Consider the following 19,175-nt stretch of genomic DNA (forward strand, 5'->3'; position numbering starts at 1 on the left):
TATGTGTGAAAATAAATTGCGTAAAGCACATAGCACAGACAGTGAGTATAAAGTAAATAATGTCACCTTGTGAATCTAATAATATACAGTACTTAGTCATACCATTATAAATAAGTCAATTGTAATAATGAGTTTGCATGTTTGATATTGATTAATATTATAGGTCTCTGTAATACCATAAAGCAAATAATATGATAATACGTATTCATATTTTAAATTTTTAAACGGCAATTTGATAACTTAATAATTGTATCGGTACATGCATGATTAAGCCATAATTGCAAGTGGCTTGAGAGTACAATATATGCGTCACGCCCCATAACCATTCAAAGCATTTTGTAAACAGGTAAACCTAGCCCTAACTAACAAATTCTGGATATAGAGAAAAATAAAACGAGAGAATTTGATTTTTGTAAATACAAACTTAAAATGTGAGAGAAAGTTAAAGTCCTTTCAATGTCTTTTCGTTAATTTTTCCCCACTCTCGTAGGTCATTTAATCTCATTCCTTCTCTTTGTAGATCAAATATTAAATTAGCAAAATGACGGTTTGAAATCAACGCTAAACATCGAATAAAGATAACGATAACTTTTAATTTAAAGCTTGGTTCCCACTAGCGACGCAACGTAACGCAATATACGCAACGTAAGCAAATGTTCTTCTAATAATTGTGTTTGCCCCGCCGCGCCTGCGTGGAATCAAAATTATATTGCGTCGTCGGTTCCCACTTGTGATTACGCAATACAACATTTTGCCTCGATACGTCGCTTTGTTGCGTTCTATTGGGAACCACGCTTTACAGACAAGTTTTAATGGAATTATTATCAGTAAAATATAGCAAAGTATTGTTTTTGTGCGCTTAATTCATGTTTATTACCATAAGAAATATATAAATGCATAACATAAACTCTAACTTTAGGTCTATCATGTTTCCGTGCGGCTTATCTTTAGCTAACATTGCAAACGATGCTGTTAAGATCTGTCTACACTATCAAACTAATTTGACAAAAAGAGTGTGATGTGCCCAAATATGGTAGTGATATGACTTCATCATGTCCATATATGGACACATCATCTTTTTTTTTCACATAAAGTTTGATAGTGTAGACAGAGCTTTAGAAAGTTTGTATTAGTGGTCAAACAACGAACGCAACGCAAAAACGTGCAATTTTTCAAATCACGATCATCTAACGTTTCGCCCTGATTGCTCAAATTACTTTGGTTGCGTCCAAACTTAAAGCTTGGTTCCCACTAGGAACGCAACACAAAGACGTAACACAGCGTAAGTGATTTGACCAATCACTAGCAATGGAATAACACTCGTTTGTCATTGGTCAACTCGCTTGCGTTGCGTCTACGTCATTGCGTCTCTAAGCTCCAAGCTTTAGCGCCAAATATCACTATTTAAAGCAACTTTAAACAGGAAAAAAGTTTTATTATTATAGGCCTAAACCAATCTTTGTTATATTATGGTCTCTGGAAAATTAAGTCTAGTAGTACGATTGAAACAATATAGAAGAAATACGTTAAAATAAAGTCCCAGGTCAACTCAAAACACGAATTTCTGTTCATCTAAAGAACCGACCCTTATAGGTTAACAAAAATAAGATCATCAACGATAACTTACGATAGGCCTAATTAAGTTATGTTTGTTGGTGCCAGCGAAAACTGATGCAGTACATCAGGCATGGTTAAAATCCAAGATAAAACACTGTATTCTGAAGGTTGCCATATTGATGACAGACGACATAACGCAATTGCAAGGAACAACTTAGTCTGGGTTCCAGACGGAGTTTTTCCTGCCTTAATATTAGTAAAAAGATAAATATTTTGGCATATATGGCGTTTCATATGTATACAACTTGTAGCTTGAAACTCTGTATTTCAGACAAAAATCGAAAAGCCTCGAAATAACTACAGACTTGGGGCAAGTCTAGGAACAACTAGACATGTAGGTCTACTAAAACCAACTAGATATATTTCGAATATAAGTACTTTCATAATGCTAGTTCTGTCATTTTTGGTTTATAGTAAACGTGTTTTTAGCATTGGGTAAAATCACAGTAGTATTGTGACTTGAACGGTGAAGTCCTATCTATATCGATATTCTACAGGGCAAATATTAGTTAAATGCAAAGTGTCAAAATAGAATAGATTTACAGTATTCATTTTTATTGTATTTTGGATATTTTATTTATTTATTTATTTAAAACATATTTATACTGGATAAAAACATAGTATAGACGTATCACTTGTTTTACATGGTCCTGTTTATAGAAAATAAAAGGTTAAAACATGCATACAGAATTAAGTAAAAAATATATGTACATTTATTACCGTATAAAAGGAGTGAAAAAACAGAAAGAGTAAATCAAATTTGTAAATGACCTAAGCACAGATAGTGACTAAAACAGAGGCAATTAAATTATTTTTAAAATACAATTTCTAAAATGATTCCCATATTGTGCAAACATACAAACAATGATATTTCCAGAAATGGATGAAATTCAATTTGAATAGGCCTATTAAATCTAGAATGAATGAACATTTTTAACTCAGTGCTTCTCAACATAAGTTATTGGCTGCACATGATACACCATGGGCTCTTGGCTCTCGACGATCAGTGTGTATGTGTGTGATTTCAAATACATTTAAAAAGGTAGGCACATTTCCACGATCTTCTTTAAACATGCTTTAACCGTATTTTCCTGTACCAGATAACCAAAGGTTCAAGAAGTACTATCCAGCAATAAAGTGCAAACGGTCATTACATTATAATATTTACCTATTTGTATAAAAATATGTAATATTGGAATACCATCTTTTGACACTTAAATGAACAAATGATAACAAGGTCTTGTTAATAATGATGTATTCATCTATAAAGTCAAACTTTCAAATAGCAAGTGTAAAATAGCACATTATTGGAATTTAGTAATGTTGATCGATAAGAATTTATGACCCGTTTAACGGTACCGCATCATCGATTGCAAATTAAGTAACAACTTTGTTATCGAAATGATTGGCCGGATCACCCGAAGCATATCATACAGTACCTTTATATAGAGCATCTATTTCTACTTTGGTCACAATATCTGAAACATTTAGCAAGTACTAAGCTTCACTGTCTTAAGAAGAAACTCACCACTTCCTCAAAATCAACAATGGCCAAGCTACTGTACGTCGTACTCATCGGAATGCTCGCTCTTAGCGTAATCCTCCCGGTAAGTTTCCTTTTTTTTAAACCTTACATTAATACTTTCATTTCTCCACAGATTGTAAATCTAAACTACAAAATTTATTGGGAATTTTAGATGTTTCTGGTAGAACTGCAATGCAACGGAAATAAACCAATTTGTCGGTCACACTCACTTTTTCTACTTACTGTAATTTTCTTAGTATAATAACTTAGGCCTACCAGTTGTTTCTTGGTAATCCTGCAAACATTCTGTCTGTCTGTCTCGCCTTCTAAAGTTTGGTCTCATTACTGTAATGTCTAAACTAGACTCTTACCAGTCGTTTTGGGTACTTCTAAATTATTATGTCTGTCACACACTTTTAATGTATATGATTTAATCTTTTCTACATTACTGTAATGTCTAAACTAGACTCTTACCAGTCGTTTTGGGTACTTCTAAATTATTATGTCTGTCACACACTTTTAATGTATATGATTTAATCTTTTCCACATTACTGTAATGTCTAAACTAGACTCTTACCAGTCGTTTTGGGTACTTCTAAATTATTATGTCTGTCACACACTTTTAATGTATACGATTTAATCTTTTCTACATTACTGTAATGTCTAAACTAGACTCTTACCAGTCGTTTTGGGTACTTTTAAATTATTATGTCTGTCACACACTTTTAATGTATATGATTTAATCTTTTCTACATTACTGTAATGTCTACAGTTGTCTAGACTCTTACCAGTCGTTTGGGGGACTCTTGCTTGCAATACAAATAAACTAACTATTCTGTCTGTCGCACAAGTTTTATTTTACCTTTCTACTTTACTGTAATGATGTCTAACGTTTACTATATACTTTTACCAGTCATTTCTTTGTAATCTTGAATTGCAAAGCTACTACAGTAAACTATTCTTTCTTAATAATAGATTACAATTAAATTTAGAAACATTGTGTATAATTTAAATTATTGTGATTGATACGTTTTATTCAAAGCGTGGCGGAATAAAATGAATTATTTATTTTTGTAAATTATTATTATATTTATTTATTACAGGCAGAACAAATGACCGCAGAAGCAACAGGTACATTTTCTTTATATAAATAGATCTACCATTTCTCCATAATTTTCCTGAACCTTAAATACTTTATCTAGCTTCTCCCAGCGTAGGGTATATCTTATTCTGTACATGATATACCAACTGTTATGTGTATTACTGATCAAAAGTCCAACTCCCAAAGACTTTGTTTGCATAAGTAGAGCATTATTCTGTATATGCAATTGTCTTGTGGACAAAAGGACTGCCACACCTTTTAGAATATGTAATTCAATCAGCTTATGGTTAACCAACTGTCCTAAATGTTGCCTAAAATATATAAACATCAAGGCACAGAATAAATTCTAAACCCCCGTGACTGATTTTACAATACGCCGTTTAAAATACCGATTCATTTTTTTTCTCTTTCGTGGGTGTCGCCCACTTTTATTCATTATATACCGATTTTTATAAATATAATATAACAATACATCTTTAAAACCAATATCATATCATGAGATTATTATAAGTACTTCTCGTTGTCTTAGATTGTGTTGACACGGCAAGTGAAGGTTACTGTAAATCAATTGCTCCTTTCTGCAACGCCCAAGCCTTTTCTGACGGCGCTGAGAGTTGTAAAAAGACGTGTGGCTTATGTTAACAGCTTTTAAAAGTAGGTAAAAGTTAATATCGACATGATTACATATTCACGTTACCTTATAGAATGGCGTAGCCATGTTTTCTGAACTAACGTGCAGTTCATACATAGGTTTGAAATTGTAACGAAGATAATAAATTAATATCATCCCTATCAATAAGCTTTGCCTGTAAATACTTCACACATCTAAACTAAAGTTGGGTTCACACTTGAGGTACAACGCCAGCGAGTGGACCAGTCACAAGCAACTGTTCGAACAGTCCATCACTTGTGATTGGTCGCCGAATTACCTCCGTTGCGCCTACGTCCTTGCGTTGCGTCCAAGAGAAAAACTTTATGATTCTCACTAGAGACGCAACACAATAACATAGGCCTAACGCAACGTAAATGATTTGACCAATCAGAAATGATTGATTGTTCGAACAATAGCTAGTTGGATACATTATACTTCGCCCCCTGTGATTGATTAAATACGGTATCGTACTTGTTTCGGGTCCAATTGCATGCGTTGCGTCCTAGTTAGAACTAATGCTTATTCCTACTTTTGTTTTACATAATTATGTTTCAAAGGCTTATTGAGTATGTACACTGTTCCTTTAAAATCTGAGCTTAAATGCCAATATACTGGTTATAGAACTAGTGCCGTTTTAATGCCTATACTCTATCTGTTTCTTTATTATTGGAATAAAAAATATTTTTCCCTTTTATACAGGCTTTTGCGTCTTTCATCGAACCACAACATCGTACCAAAACACAATCAGCATGAACAATCAGTAACAACCGACGGCAGCAGATGCGCCGTATCTTTTAGATCTCCGGGTAGATGTCTTAGAAAAGAATAACCAATTTTACCGTAGTACAGATATTGTGTAGTTAATTTATTTTCTACAGGAAATTGTAGACAAATAATCATGATTCAGTTTAGCATATTATTTGCATGAGTCGCAATGGTAATGAATAAAAACTTTTTTGCGCTTTAAAAATGTTTCTTTTGTTTTGTACGACTCAGCACCCGATTCTCGTACGGTATCATGTCTATCGATAATAAACAGCTGCAGTTTCTTGTCTGTCGACTATAACATACATCACTAGTCTCCTGACAGTTTTTCTGCAAGTCAGCTGTTTTGCTAATAATGACTGACATTACATTGTGCGAGAATCGTCTTGTTTGAAGACCTATTTAGATAATTAACATGATAGGATGGAGTTAAATAAAATAAGCCTAATCTATTCTGATCACTTCACTTGATAACTTTTCGGGATTAAATTCAAAACAATTCGATCAAACTTGGCCTACGCAATGCATACATCATTATTCAGGCGGCATATATTGATAATTCGTTCTATGTCTAACTGAATAAAATATTCGTTGCAACTATGATAGCCATAATGATAACTAATGCTATAAATTAAATTGGCTCAATAACAGCATTTTATCTATCTATCTATGATTAGTTAAGACATTTACCAACACAGATAAACTTGTATGCAGAATAAGAAGGTTGTTTTTTTTTTGTATTTCTGCACCCTTAAGTTCTTATACTTTATACTTAATGGGCCTAACCAAAGGTTACGCATTTATAGGCATTACTATACCAAAGTGCAGTGCAGTATTATAATGAAGTGTTACGAAAACAGATACATCGAAAAAACAGACCCCTATAAAACTTTCTAAAAAAATCGTTCTTAGGCCTATACTTCTCTGTTTTCGATAAATCTTAAAAACAGAGACTCCTATATAAACGTCTCAATAACTCTATAGAGGGTTTCTGCTTTCAAAAAATCTTGAAAACAGAGAGACACCATTAAACGTATGGTTCTATAGGCCTAAATGTGTTTCCGCTTTCGAGAAATCTCAAAACAGAAATCTATGAATTTCGAAACATCATTTTAGGTACGCAGAGTTTCCAAGAACACACGAGCAGTGCAACAGAAGAATACCTGATGAATATCCATCTCCTAAAATACTATACTAGTAGCTGCATTATTCACAAACAAATTACACATCGGTATGTTGTGACGCTAGACGCAATATTCACGGATACTGTATCGCTTGTGGTTGGCAAAGGCAAATTCTGAACACTAAATTAAACACGGTTATGTAAAAACATGGGGCTATATGATAACGGCAAATACCCTGTATCATCTCTTGTCTGACACGTTATTATAACTCCAAAATGTAGGGTCATTGGTCATTCAATGTTAAATTTACGCAAAAATTGTGTTTCTTTATCCTCATTTAAAAATGTAATTTTTCGGGCGTGTCGACGTCACTTACAACAAAATGTCTTTTAAATTATTATTATTTATTCAGGATAAATAATACAAAACATACAAAACAGGTAGATAGTAGTTCCTATGAAGATACAAGAGCAGCATAAAAGCCACTATCATCAGAAATGATGTGAACCTCAACCTACTACGGTATCTTTGGTTTGTTTTATTTGCATCTCAATAAACATGAAAATACAAGATTACACAACATCAAGTTAAAAAGTTATTCTACAAAAAATATATCATACATTATTACAATCATTTAAAAAATGTTCCTTCATTATTATTAAAATTCTTTTTTGACTGAATCTCTTTTATTTGTACTACAATTTACAATAATAATACAATTTAATAAAACAATTAAAATTGCCTAATTAAAATTAATTTAATTTTAATTACTATATATTTATTTTTATCTATCTATTATATTGAATACAGTAGTACAGTATAGAGTGAAGCTACATTAAATAGTTTCTAATTATAAGTATATAAATCCAACGGCAAATTACTGAAAAACTGACAATGCTGTGGGTATCAGTGGCTGGATCTCAATGGAGATAAAAAAAAAAAGCGAAAAGCTAAATCAAAACGATAAGTAAAACAGCCAGAAAGTTAGCAGAGCTTTCGGGCAACACCAGCCCTTCATCAGTGCAAGTGAAGGAATTTGGATAACGTCATAGTATAAGAGCTGGCAAGTGCTGCCTGGGTGGACAGGAGTAAAAGAAATACAACAAAAGGATGCAGGGTGGAGTCTGAATAAGAGTAGAAAACAAAGAAGGAAGGTATATGCTTATAAGTATATAGTTATCTTTGTCAATTGAATTTGTATATCAACAAAGTCCTCAACGCTAATTTTCTTTCAGTAAAAAATGTGTTTTAGAACAAGTCCATCCTCACCCACCGAATTTTTTCCGCTTACTACTCAATTATAAATTGAAAAACCTACCACGTGCATTAGCTTCGTAGGTCCTACTGACTGACCATATTTATTGTTGAAAAGTATTATCGGACTGAACGTTAAATTGACCAATATTATAGCATATTAGTTGTTACTGAAATTCTTCCTTTTCTTTTTTTTTCTCCAAAAACAGCAAAAACAAAATCTACATATGAAGGACTCTTTTAATATAATAGACATGGCAATACTTAATGAAATATGCGTTTGTTTTCCCGAGAGAAAAATGAAAATGAAATCACATCTTAACGCCCTCTTTGTTTTATTTAGAGACATCTCGATTTAAATGTTTCGAAATACACATAATGACAGGCTAATACTATTATTTGGAGGTATGTCATCCGCTTAAAATAGATCAACTCAGCTCCTTAAAACACCCCTTATTTAGTTCACATATTTTTATATGTTTTACACATTTTAGAAAAAAGGTGTGGTATAGTATTCAGGCATCACGATGAGAATAATTTAAAAGTAATTCTATGACACATTTTAAAAGCAGATTATACAATCTAAAAGCAAAATGTTCACTAAGCTATTAAGTTGTGGCTTATTTGTTATAGAAACTGCATTTAACAACTCCAAAAATGTGAAGTATCATTTATGATATTGAGTATAATGCTCTATATAACGATATTATCATTTTGTTACATAATTTACACCAACACTTTTATATAATATAAGTAGACGTAATATCGGGCGAACTGACTATAATATATTTTTGAATACCGTATAAAGTTGGGTAGGAAAGAGTAACTTTTTTTTTTCTTTTATCATTAACCGCCATCAACGAATTACAGCTGGAGAGGATTGCCAAGACTTTCGAGATGATTGCCGCTCATTCAAAGGTTGTAACGACCCATCGTCTGCTCCAGCGGCCATGGGATGCATGAAGACATGTGGTCTTTGCAAAAAGTGTAAGTTTATCGTATCATTGACAAAAAAAACCCGTTTTTACTTGTGAGTCATTTTGGAAGCTTGTATCAAAACCTTAAATTCACAAAGAATATTTCCACAAATACTCTAAAATTACTCAAGTTTTAATTCACTTCAGTTTTCCTTTAAATAGTTTGCACATTTTGGCTCTGACACTTCAGCTTCACCTCATTCCAAGCTTCTAACGTCTAATCTGATTTGCATCACACCAGCAAAACTCCGGAGTTTACACACACAACGCACACTATGAAAACAAAACGTGTGTAAACTCCGAAGTCTTGATAAGCGATGTGAAAGATGTATTTATAAAAACAAGCATGACGTCATAAGACGGGATGTGACGTCACATACACATCAATAACCTCGCTACCAAATACGGCTATACGGTACCATCTTCGAGACGTCATATGACTGCATCCGGTTTGAAATTTAAAAATCCGGCTCTATAGATTTGAGGACATGTCCCTGTAGTATATTCATGCCAAATCCCAGCTCCATACTACAACGAATTACTCAATAGTGTCGGTGGGAAGAAGAGGAGAAGATGAGAGAGTCCTAGACTCGGGTACCCCGAGTAAAAAATATATACACATTTTTTATGCAATATTAATGACATTTTCTTTCGTTTTAACAGGATCTACTAATTGCAAACAGTGCTGATTATCAATGTAGAATTCATTCGCCAAATCTTTGGATATGATCAGTCGTAGCAATTATTGATTATCATGCATTAAAATATATGTAAAATTAAACTCTTTTACGTGTTTTCTTGTTTTAAATGAATATAATTTGTTACCTTTGTTAAGCTGTTAAGATGGTGGCGACGCGATCTCTCTTTATGACGATGACGTTTATTAATGTTAAGGATGATAATGATGATGAAAATGATGATGATAATAATAATGATGATGATGATGATTATAATGATTATGATTATTATAATGATGATGATGATGATAATGGTGATGATAATGATGATGATAATGATAAGGATGATGATAATGATGATGATGACGATGATGACTTTTTGATGTTGAGAATGATGGAGAAGGAAACTGGACATGATAGTTAGGGTAGTGTTGTGTTTCTGAGGAGGGAGAAGTTTTTTAATGACGTAATTTAAGGTTATCAATGAATGATTGGTTAGTGATGATGTGAAGGAGTATCTGCGAAGTACGTTTATGTCTCAATACATTATGCCGCTGCGTCTACGTCATCTCCGTTCCCTGACTGTAAAAAGGTTGTAAATCCGACTTACTGCGGAACCGACAGTACAACTAATAGACACTTTAAATTATGTGATTTGAGCTTATTGGAATATAATTATTTGAGTGCGGCGTTCATAATCATTAATATCATCATTAATGGCATTGTTTGAAAGTTCAACTAATGGTCGACAACGATAAACATTTTCGTCTAATATTTGAATTTACTTTTGTTATGTAGGCTACAGTGATCAGCAAGTTATGCATGTATTAAAACACGCAATGTAACGATAGTCGTCCCAATCACGAGTCATACAATTATATTACGCACCACCAAAAGTACACGCCTTAAACTCGGATGACCCAAAAAAGGCCAAATGTCCGTACTTTTATTACGTGTTGGTTACGACCTAATTACGTAGAAGAATAAGCCGTGTCGAAAGTTGAACTCGTATAATAATCGTGTATGAAACATCACTGGATGTGTCTTTATTCTGTTATTCCAAGCACAATAAATTGTGGCGAAAGGGTCAAACTTAAGTGTCCAAATCTCATTAAAGTTAGCAAATAGTCGTTTTAAACGATAAATGGGCATCATCTAATGCGTTTCGTACACAATCAACGGCTTAACTAAAATTAGACACAATTGCTGGTAACCCCTTTAAGTGCTAGTTTTAAAATATGAGGTTTGATATTTGACCACTTAAAGTACAAGTAGATAATGTGATTAGGGCATATTACCTATATTGCAACATATGCAGTCACCATAAATATAAAAGTTCAGTTAAAATCCACTAAAACGATTATTGAGTTTGTAACAGTCACTACCGCTCCGACAAACAATTTTCTACCAGAATGTCTGCAACATTATACACTATACTTCTTGTCGTTGCTTCGACTTGCATAACATTTAAGGTATACTTTGTATTATTTATTTTAATTTCTTTGCACTGTATCTACCAATACGGTATTATTTTATGCTCCTAGATAAACTGTTGTTAGTGCCATGAATCGGCCGGCTGACAATCTAATGTTAGTGAATAATTCTAATTATAAAGTAGGCCTATATAATGACCAATTGTCATCATATTTGCTAAAGATCCTTTTTATTTCCAAGAAAAACTATAAGTAAATTAATTCATGTAGTGTTATCATATTCAAGAAAAGTATTTGAATATCTATTATACCTTTGATGATGTCAGTTTTCACAACGCTTGACGATGTTCATTAATCAACAAATTAGAATGGCAAACCATTGAACAAAATAACAGCTTGGGTGTATTTTGTCGTCTGAATTTCTCCATAATTTACATACCAGCTGAATGGTGGCGCTTTTATTTGTAACGGAACGCATTTCTTTACCTTGTTTTCAAGGAAGTGGCATATGGAAACATACGGTGGTGTTCACCCCCTACTTGTAAATTTAATTATAATATTCAATTGTTTTACTTAAATATAATATTGAATTAATAATACAACTATATTGATATGTTGCTTTTGTGTTCATTCTTTCTTCTTTTATTCATTCATTCTCGATGTTATCGGTGAACAGTCCACGGCAGCTATTCCCTCAGAAGGTAAGTCAAACTTGTAAATTACCTCATTTGCATACAGCAGCGGCGATGCACAGTAAAGCGTGGTTCCCACTAGAACGCAACGCAACGACGTATTGACGCAAAGTGGTGTATTGCGTAATCACAAGTGGGAACCGACGACGCAACAGTGCTGCAAACATCGCAGGTTTGATTTCACGCAGGCGGGGGCAAACACAATTATTGGAAGGGCATTTTCTCACGTTGCGTAGGTTGCGTCGCTAGTGGGAACCACGCTTAAACGTGAAATCGTAGTCGCTAATGAATATTCATATATGTTATAAAGGCATGTTATTTTGAAAGTTAAAATACAATCACCTGAGGAAAATTAAACTTAAATCAGAAATACAGTAGTAATTGCAGTATAAATCGTAGTTGTTCAATTCATTGTGACCTTACTTGACATTGGTTGTATTGGAAAGAATCGAAGTTCTGTTTTAATTAATAATTTTAAACGCGCGTTCACACACAACAAATACGAGTTTACCCTTCGTTTTGGATATTCAAAATATCGCTTCTCTCTGACTGACGGAATAATCGTAATGACAAATTTTGAAACAAGATTTGAAATTACGTAGCCTGCATTTAGAGGTTTTATCCAATTATTAAGCTAATGGTGTAATATTTAAGGTAAAACACACTTAGATAACTACTCAGGAACTGCTAATGACACCAACCCATCTTATAAGCAATTACTGTTTAGGCTTAGCTTTTATGACAGGTAACCAGGCGCCGTGAACGGCACGGTTGAATTTGTTTCAGCCACTATATGCTATTATATCCATCAAAATAGGTACTTAATAATAAAAAAAAGTGATTAGGTTGAGACAAAGTAAAATACGTCTAGGCCTATAACATTTGGTTCAATAAAATAGTTTAAATGCGCAACTACAGGAAGATCGACAACACATCAGTTCTCTTGTCACTCAATACTGAATCTGATTAAAATCAACCTGATGATGAGATGAGATAGGGGTTGGAGACGGAATTATCAATTGAAATGTCCTCTTTTTCTGAGACTTTTCTGGCTGTTGATGCAGTCTAGACTGTGTATCGCACCGGTGTGTATCCTACTCTCTCTATTCTAATTATTGAAAGTCTTTGGATAGAGGTTTATATTCAGACTGCGTCGTACGACGAGGCCCGGTGACATCTTGACTCGTCGGTGCTAACTTTAAACATGTTTAATTTTCCCCTCGTCGTATGACGCTGTCGGAGTTGGCCTTGTCTGGGTTCCAGAACTTTATATTAGTAAAAAGATAAATATTTTGGCACATGGCGTTTCATACGTATACTACTTGAGCTCGAATTTGAGGCCCGGTTTCAGGTTCAGACAAACATTGAAATAACTACAGACTTGGGGCAAGTCTAGAGTTGGCCTGTAATCAACAGTATTTCTAGTTCTCAGTTATCAGTAGACCTAATTATATTCTATATTCTAGTTTCACCTGAGCCTGAGGTATGTGAAGACAATGACCCAGACTGTCCATTTTATGCGGATATCTGTGATGAGTCTTACATTGTACCGTTTGTAAGTGAAAAATGTCAAAAGACGTGCGGTTACTGTATTCCTACAGGTAAAAATCAGTTTTATGTAGTTAGGTCTATGGTCTGGATACAAACGTTCACAAATAGGCAATTATATTCAATTCTTTATTGATTCTCACCGTTACGTTACAGTTTTGTCAGTAGCCTAAACAAGTAAAAAACAGAACAAAAACAAAATATAAAGCTTTAACGCAACGCCAGGACGTATGCAAGTAATTTGACCAATCACGACACGCGATGGGATCATCCATCCAAACTGTCGAATGTGATTGATTGATTGATCAATTAACTTCGCGCCTACGTCGTTGCGTTGCGTCTACGTCGTTGCGTCCACGTCGTTGCGTCCATCCAATGTAGAAACCAAGCATTAATACAAACATACACGATAATTTATCCCAATTAAGCAGATATTATAGAGTTATTATTCTTTTCTTCTCAGATGTCCAAGAATGTAGCGACGCGGACTCGGACTGCCCTGGCAAGTCTTACACGTGCAATATCAAATCTTATAACTCTTACAATGAGATCATGTGTAGAAAAACATGCGGATATTGTACTTATGAGCTTGATAATAATGACGTCATATAAGACTGTCGGATTGTTGATAGTATCTGTTTAATATCGTATAGGTCTATTTTCCATTTTAAAACTAAAGCTTGGTTCCCACTAGAACGTAACGTACTCAAACGCAACGCAAGCGTGTTAACCAAATAACAAGCGACAGTTCGAATAATACATCGCTTGTGATTGGTCAATTCACTTGCGTTACGTCGTTGTGTTGCGTCTCTAGTGGGAACCAAGCGTAATTTAGATATTGTAAACATTGAAAAATGTAAAAAAAATCTATATGGTAATAACCATGTTTTGTTGGATACATGTAAAAAAGTTGTTGTGTCGTAATTATTTATTTTATTTCATCGTTTATGCATAGTAAATACTTTCTATTGACTATGGTATGTTAATGTACTGTATGTAGCGCAGTGCAAAAGCCGATAAATCGTTGTTTAAGGTTGATTCCCACTTGGACGGGGAAATCTAACAACAAGTGGGAACTAAGCTTTATATTATGTAAAGATCTACTGGCTACATTATATCGATTGACTACATTATATCGATTGGCTACATTATATCGATTGACTACATTATATCGATTGACTACATTATATCGATTGGCTACATTATATCGATTGGCTACATTATATCGATTGGCCACATTATATCGATTGGCTACATTATATCGATTGGCTACATTATATCGATTGGCTACATTATATCGATTGGCTACATTATATCGATTGGCTACATTATATCGATTGGCTACATTATATCGATTGGCTACATTATATCGATTAGCTACATTATATCGATTGGCTACATTATATCGATTGGCTACATTATATCGATTGGCTACATTATATCGATTAGCTACATTATATCTGACCAAATTGCTTCTGCCTTGTGTGTATATTTATGTCGTTTTGTTTTAATTGTTTATTAAATAAAAATATCAAATAGATGTGATTTTAAATGTAATATTTATTTATCTGCATCGTCTGTTTCGTATCAACAAACTAGTCATTCTCTCCTCCTGGATTTACTGCTTTAAATATGATTTAGTACATCAGAAAAAATGGCAATTAATTAATCATATAAAAATAAAATTAGGTGGGATACTTTTCCTGTACGTACCTGAGGTAATAAGATTAAACCTATTATGTGTATGTACTTTTTAATAAGGCAGCGTTATGATATGTACAATACACCTTTTTATTTATTTATTTTTTTCATTTATTTATTTAATCAAAATCACATAAAACAAGTACACATTGACTACTTTTCATTGTATTTATATGCAATTTTATTTTATTAACAAACTAGTTTAACATTATGTTATTGTTATCATGTATGTTATATTGTAGAAGTAAATTGAAATTGAAACCCTCGGGTCCGCGAAAGTGTCCAACCTACATTATCTAAGCATTGCGATTCCATTTCATTAATTTTTTTTAATTTTCTTGGTTCAGTAATAGTACTTTTCAGTAAATTGCATTTGACTGTCACGCCGCATAGTCTTCACTGTCAGCAACTTGTTAGGTGTAGGAGTTAAATTCATATAAAAAATATAGAAACACAGAAATAGTTTCTATCGCCGCGTTTTTTCTACTGAAAGCCATTTTCCTTCAGGCGAATTTGTTAGTGCGAAAGCGTCAGCTGATACGCATGCGTATTCATGTTTTCATCTTTCAAATCCCTCTCAACGCATGCGCGCGTTTAAGCTGACGCTTTCGATTCGCGCAAGGAAAAATTCGCCTAATGGAAATTAGGACGGGTTTACGAACCAAATTAGATTAGATAGGAAGAACCAATAGGCTTTGTTTTTGTATGAGTGTCCGTCCGGACAGGGAGTATAATGTATTTTGAATACTAGCTGTGTTAAAGCGAATCAGTTCAATTATTGTACCACCTCATTACAGTTTTCAAATGCTAATGTGTAATTTAGTCTTCACTTTATATTCTAGTATTGACTGTAAATATATCTATTACCATATTGTCATTTATGCACCTCCAGGGAACAATGTATTATCTTGTAATGCAAACCCCCATAATAATACATAATCGTTATCGTCATCGTTTTCATCGTCAATTTCCTCGTCAGCAGCGTAATCGTCATCGTTATCGTTATCGTTACCATCATAATCGTTTTCACGCACAAATTGGATGAGGGACTCGTTTGGTCGAAAAGCTATTATTCTATGGAATTCGTTATCGGAGGATGTAGTATCTTCAAGATCAACTAATCAATTCAAGTCAGGTCTTGAACGGGCATGGTCCAACCACCCTCTAACATTTGCGCCGTATTCAGATTTGATGTTATTTTCAAGAGGGGCTTATAGGCATAGCTTAGCCTCGACTCCGGACCCAGCAAATGCTGAGCTCCGGAAACAAGTAAGTAAGTCAGCATCAGTATCATTATCATCCTAAACAGTCAGCAATATCAGTATCCATTTTTTTCGGAATTAACTTTTAGTGTACAAGTGGCACTTAGGTGACCAAAACCACCCGATACTCGTATTAACTGATGTCTAGAGACAATAAATTACGGAGTTTCTTGTCTCCTGACCACTAACTATTTTCCCTCAATATACTATACATCACCAAATCACAATTCTATTCTTTTAAACAGAACTTTTCACATGTGGACATATACACCATGCTTGCTCAAAGACGTACAAAGTGACGAGTGAGACGCGCAATGTCTAACGACGATTAGCGTTGGACAAAACTACAATTGTGGTTGTAGTAAGTAGGCCTACTGTAGGTTTACCATAGGTCACGTGGTAAACAAAAAACAAATTTCTACACCTGATTATTATTTGATTTGATTTATTTGCAACTCAATTAAAAGGACAAATATAACATACAGATAACCAATGAATTATTATTCACACAGACAATAACATTTGATTTGACAATACTATGTACGACGACAGCTGGCAGGCAATTTAACATCAGCAACATTCTCAATTTTTGGCGCGAAACAAATAATTTAATGTTATGTGAAGCAAATACTGGAAAAGGTCTTGTTTTTCAGGGCCACATCATAAGAGGCTCAACTCTGTTGAGAAAAATAATAATACAATTTGATAACTCATGTAATATTTTAATTTCAAACTAAAATTACTTTTTCACACATTTATCTTTCAATGTTGTTATAGGGTACTCGTGTTTTTTGTTGCTCAATGATTTTCTTCACTTATGGGTTCTTTAAGTATAATTGTTTTGTTCATTTTGAAATGAATAACTAAAAATGAAATGATTACATTGACAACATATCTTTTATTGTGTCCAAGTGTTTGAAGACGATTGAGGCCATTTCCAAGCTCTCATATTTCTAACCGGTCTAACCGTGTATTTACTCTTGTTTATTTCAAACGTTCAAACAATAATAAAATGAACTTACTCTGAACAAAGTCCACAGGTTTTACGACATGAGACAGAAACGTAATCAGCAAAATAGTTTGCAGAACAATAATTTTTGAAATATTTGCACTTGGCAGGGTCTAAGTCTTCGCATGCTGTAACAATAATGCAAAATACAATATTAATTCAAATAACTGGTAGGATTATTCATCATTCATTCATTTATTCAATAGTATGTAGGCCTGGCCTAAGTACAATAATAGAAAATAGTACATATTATAAAATTTAAGAAGTAGTAACAGCAAAATAATTAGTTCTCTTTTTATATGCGAAAAAGGTAAATCTTACCAGCTTACTGACTACTTTTTTCTTTTTGTTTTTCATTATTAGTAAAAGAAACTTTGTATTTGTTGGCTGATTAAAATAATAAGGTTTTAAAAAGGAGTGTCTAATTTCTTTGTAGTATGGACATACTAAAACAAAGTGATATTCATTTTCAACCTCGTTACATTTGCAAACTTTACAGATTCGTTTTTCCCTTTCAATTCCTGTCCATCTTCCCTTTTCGTTTCAAGATCTAAAATTCATAATCTTAACTTAGTCATGATTTGTTTAAACTTGAAGTTGTGAATATCAATATGAAAATCTTCTTCAATAATTCAAATACTCATCAATTAATTAAATTAAATACAAGATACTTGATGAATAAGTTTATATAGTCATACTTTAGGTCTACTAATCTAAAAACAATTACTCTTGGACACCCAGCTAAAGAGTAAAAGCAAGACTGACAGATGGAGTTAGGTAATTTAGGCTTAATGAGAGCGAGTAAATTAATTTTTTTAACAACATCTTTATCCAGGATTACACAATCAAGTAAAAGAAAACCTGTTTTGCATTGAGGTCCTGTCTTAAATACAACAAATTCAGGAACAAAAAAATGTTTAGTTTTGTGGGGAAAAAAATGAGATCGATAAATGACTCGGAGAAATAACTTCAGATGAAATGAAAAAAGCATGGGCCATGTTGACTGATGTCATGGATGACGATACGAATGATAATACTGTAGTTAGTCTGTCAGGTATTTGTAGGCCTACACTAATTACAAATTACTAATTACAAGTTATAGCTTACCTTCTCCTGCATCTACTTTTCGGTTCTGAAAATTGAAGAATTTACGAAATAAAATATTGAATTTACTTTGTTGTTATATTATACTATTTGTCGTATTTGATTGGGACTTTTACCGTTTTTTAAAACGGTAAAATCTGAACACTTTCAATTGTGTGTTGCTACGGACTCGCCGCACGTCAACATAGGGAAAAACTGTAGATGTAAAATGTAATCAGTGTTGTAGATTCTACAAAACTGAGAACATATCACATATTATAGATCAGTGTATAATTGATAAAAAGTTTCAGTATCGGAAACAATTTCGCGACCCATCAATTTTTTTTTTCGCGATCCAAACATTGGGTCGCGACCCATAGGCGGCGGAACAGCGGTCTACACTATTAAACTAGTTTGACAAAAGAGTGTGATGTGCCCAAATTTGGAAGCGATATACCCAAATATGGTAGTGATATGACATCATCATGTCCATGGGCACATCACACTTTTTGTCACATAAAATGTGATAGTGTAGACAGAGCTTTAAACAATTTCTAAGCTCTCTGTTGCTTCAAGCAAACTAATAAAAAATGAATAAAAACTCACCGGTAATACAATAGCCAGACAGAAAACAATGAACAAGGTGATTCGAAAGACCATGTTGTCTGTTGATATAGGACGAGTAAAGTAACTAGATTGTGAGTTAGCGTTAGATCTCGTGTGTTCTGGTTGAAGAAAGATGTGTGTCCCTTCT

At 33.6% G+C, this 19,175-nt stretch overlaps 1 protein-coding gene and 2 long non-coding RNA genes across 3 annotated transcripts; 2 read left to right on the top strand and 1 right to left on the bottom strand.

The window, feature by feature from the left end:
- Positions 1–3,065: 3,065 nt before the first annotated feature.
- On the top strand, positions 3,066–5,866 carry LOC144844285 (uncharacterized). The gene is made up of 4 exons (XR_013612409.1): positions 3,066–3,224; positions 4,246–4,273; positions 4,774–4,898; positions 5,596–5,866. It is a non-coding gene; the product is annotated as an uncharacterized LOC144844285 (long non-coding RNA).
- A 5,124-nt stretch (positions 5,867–10,990) lies between these two features.
- On the top strand, positions 10,991–14,911 carry LOC144844283 (uncharacterized). The gene is made up of 4 exons (XM_078701127.1): positions 10,991–11,165; positions 11,803–11,827; positions 13,285–13,419; positions 13,830–14,911. Exons 1-4 carry the CDS (start codon positions 11,106–11,108, stop codon positions 13,976–13,978), a joined length of 369 nt encoding a protein of 122 aa, XP_078557253.1. The 5' UTR covers positions 10,991–11,105; the 3' UTR covers positions 13,979–14,911.
- A 1,924-nt stretch (positions 14,912–16,835) lies between these two features.
- LOC144845532 (uncharacterized) lies at positions 16,836–19,164 on the bottom strand. Its single transcript, XR_013612562.1, has 4 exons — positions 19,028–19,164; positions 18,446–18,470; positions 17,352–17,466; positions 16,836–17,006 (listed from the first exon to the last, which is right to left on the bottom strand). It is a non-coding gene; the product is annotated as an uncharacterized LOC144845532 (long non-coding RNA).
- Positions 19,165–19,175: the final 11 nt, after the last annotated feature.

Source organism: Antedon bifida, chromosome 6 (assembly GCF_963402885.1).
Source record: "Antedon bifida chromosome 6, ecAntBifi1.1, whole genome shotgun sequence".
NCBI lineage: Eukaryota > Metazoa > Echinodermata > Crinoidea > Comatulida > Antedonidae > Antedon > Antedon bifida.

Excerpts from the sequence above, each read along its gene's own strand:
- LOC144844283 (XM_078701127.1), top strand. The coding sequence starts at position 11,106 with ATGTCTGCAACATTATACACTATACTTCTTGTCGTTGCTTCGACTTGC. Across the intron at positions 11,166-11,802 it reads CGACTTGCATAACATTTAAG|TCCACGGCAGCTATTCCCTC; the intron begins GTATACTTTGTA and ends ATCGGTGAACAG. Across the intron at positions 11,828-13,284 it reads GGCAGCTATTCCCTCAGAAG|TTTCACCTGAGCCTGAGGTA; the intron begins GTAAGTCAAACT and ends TCTATATTCTAG.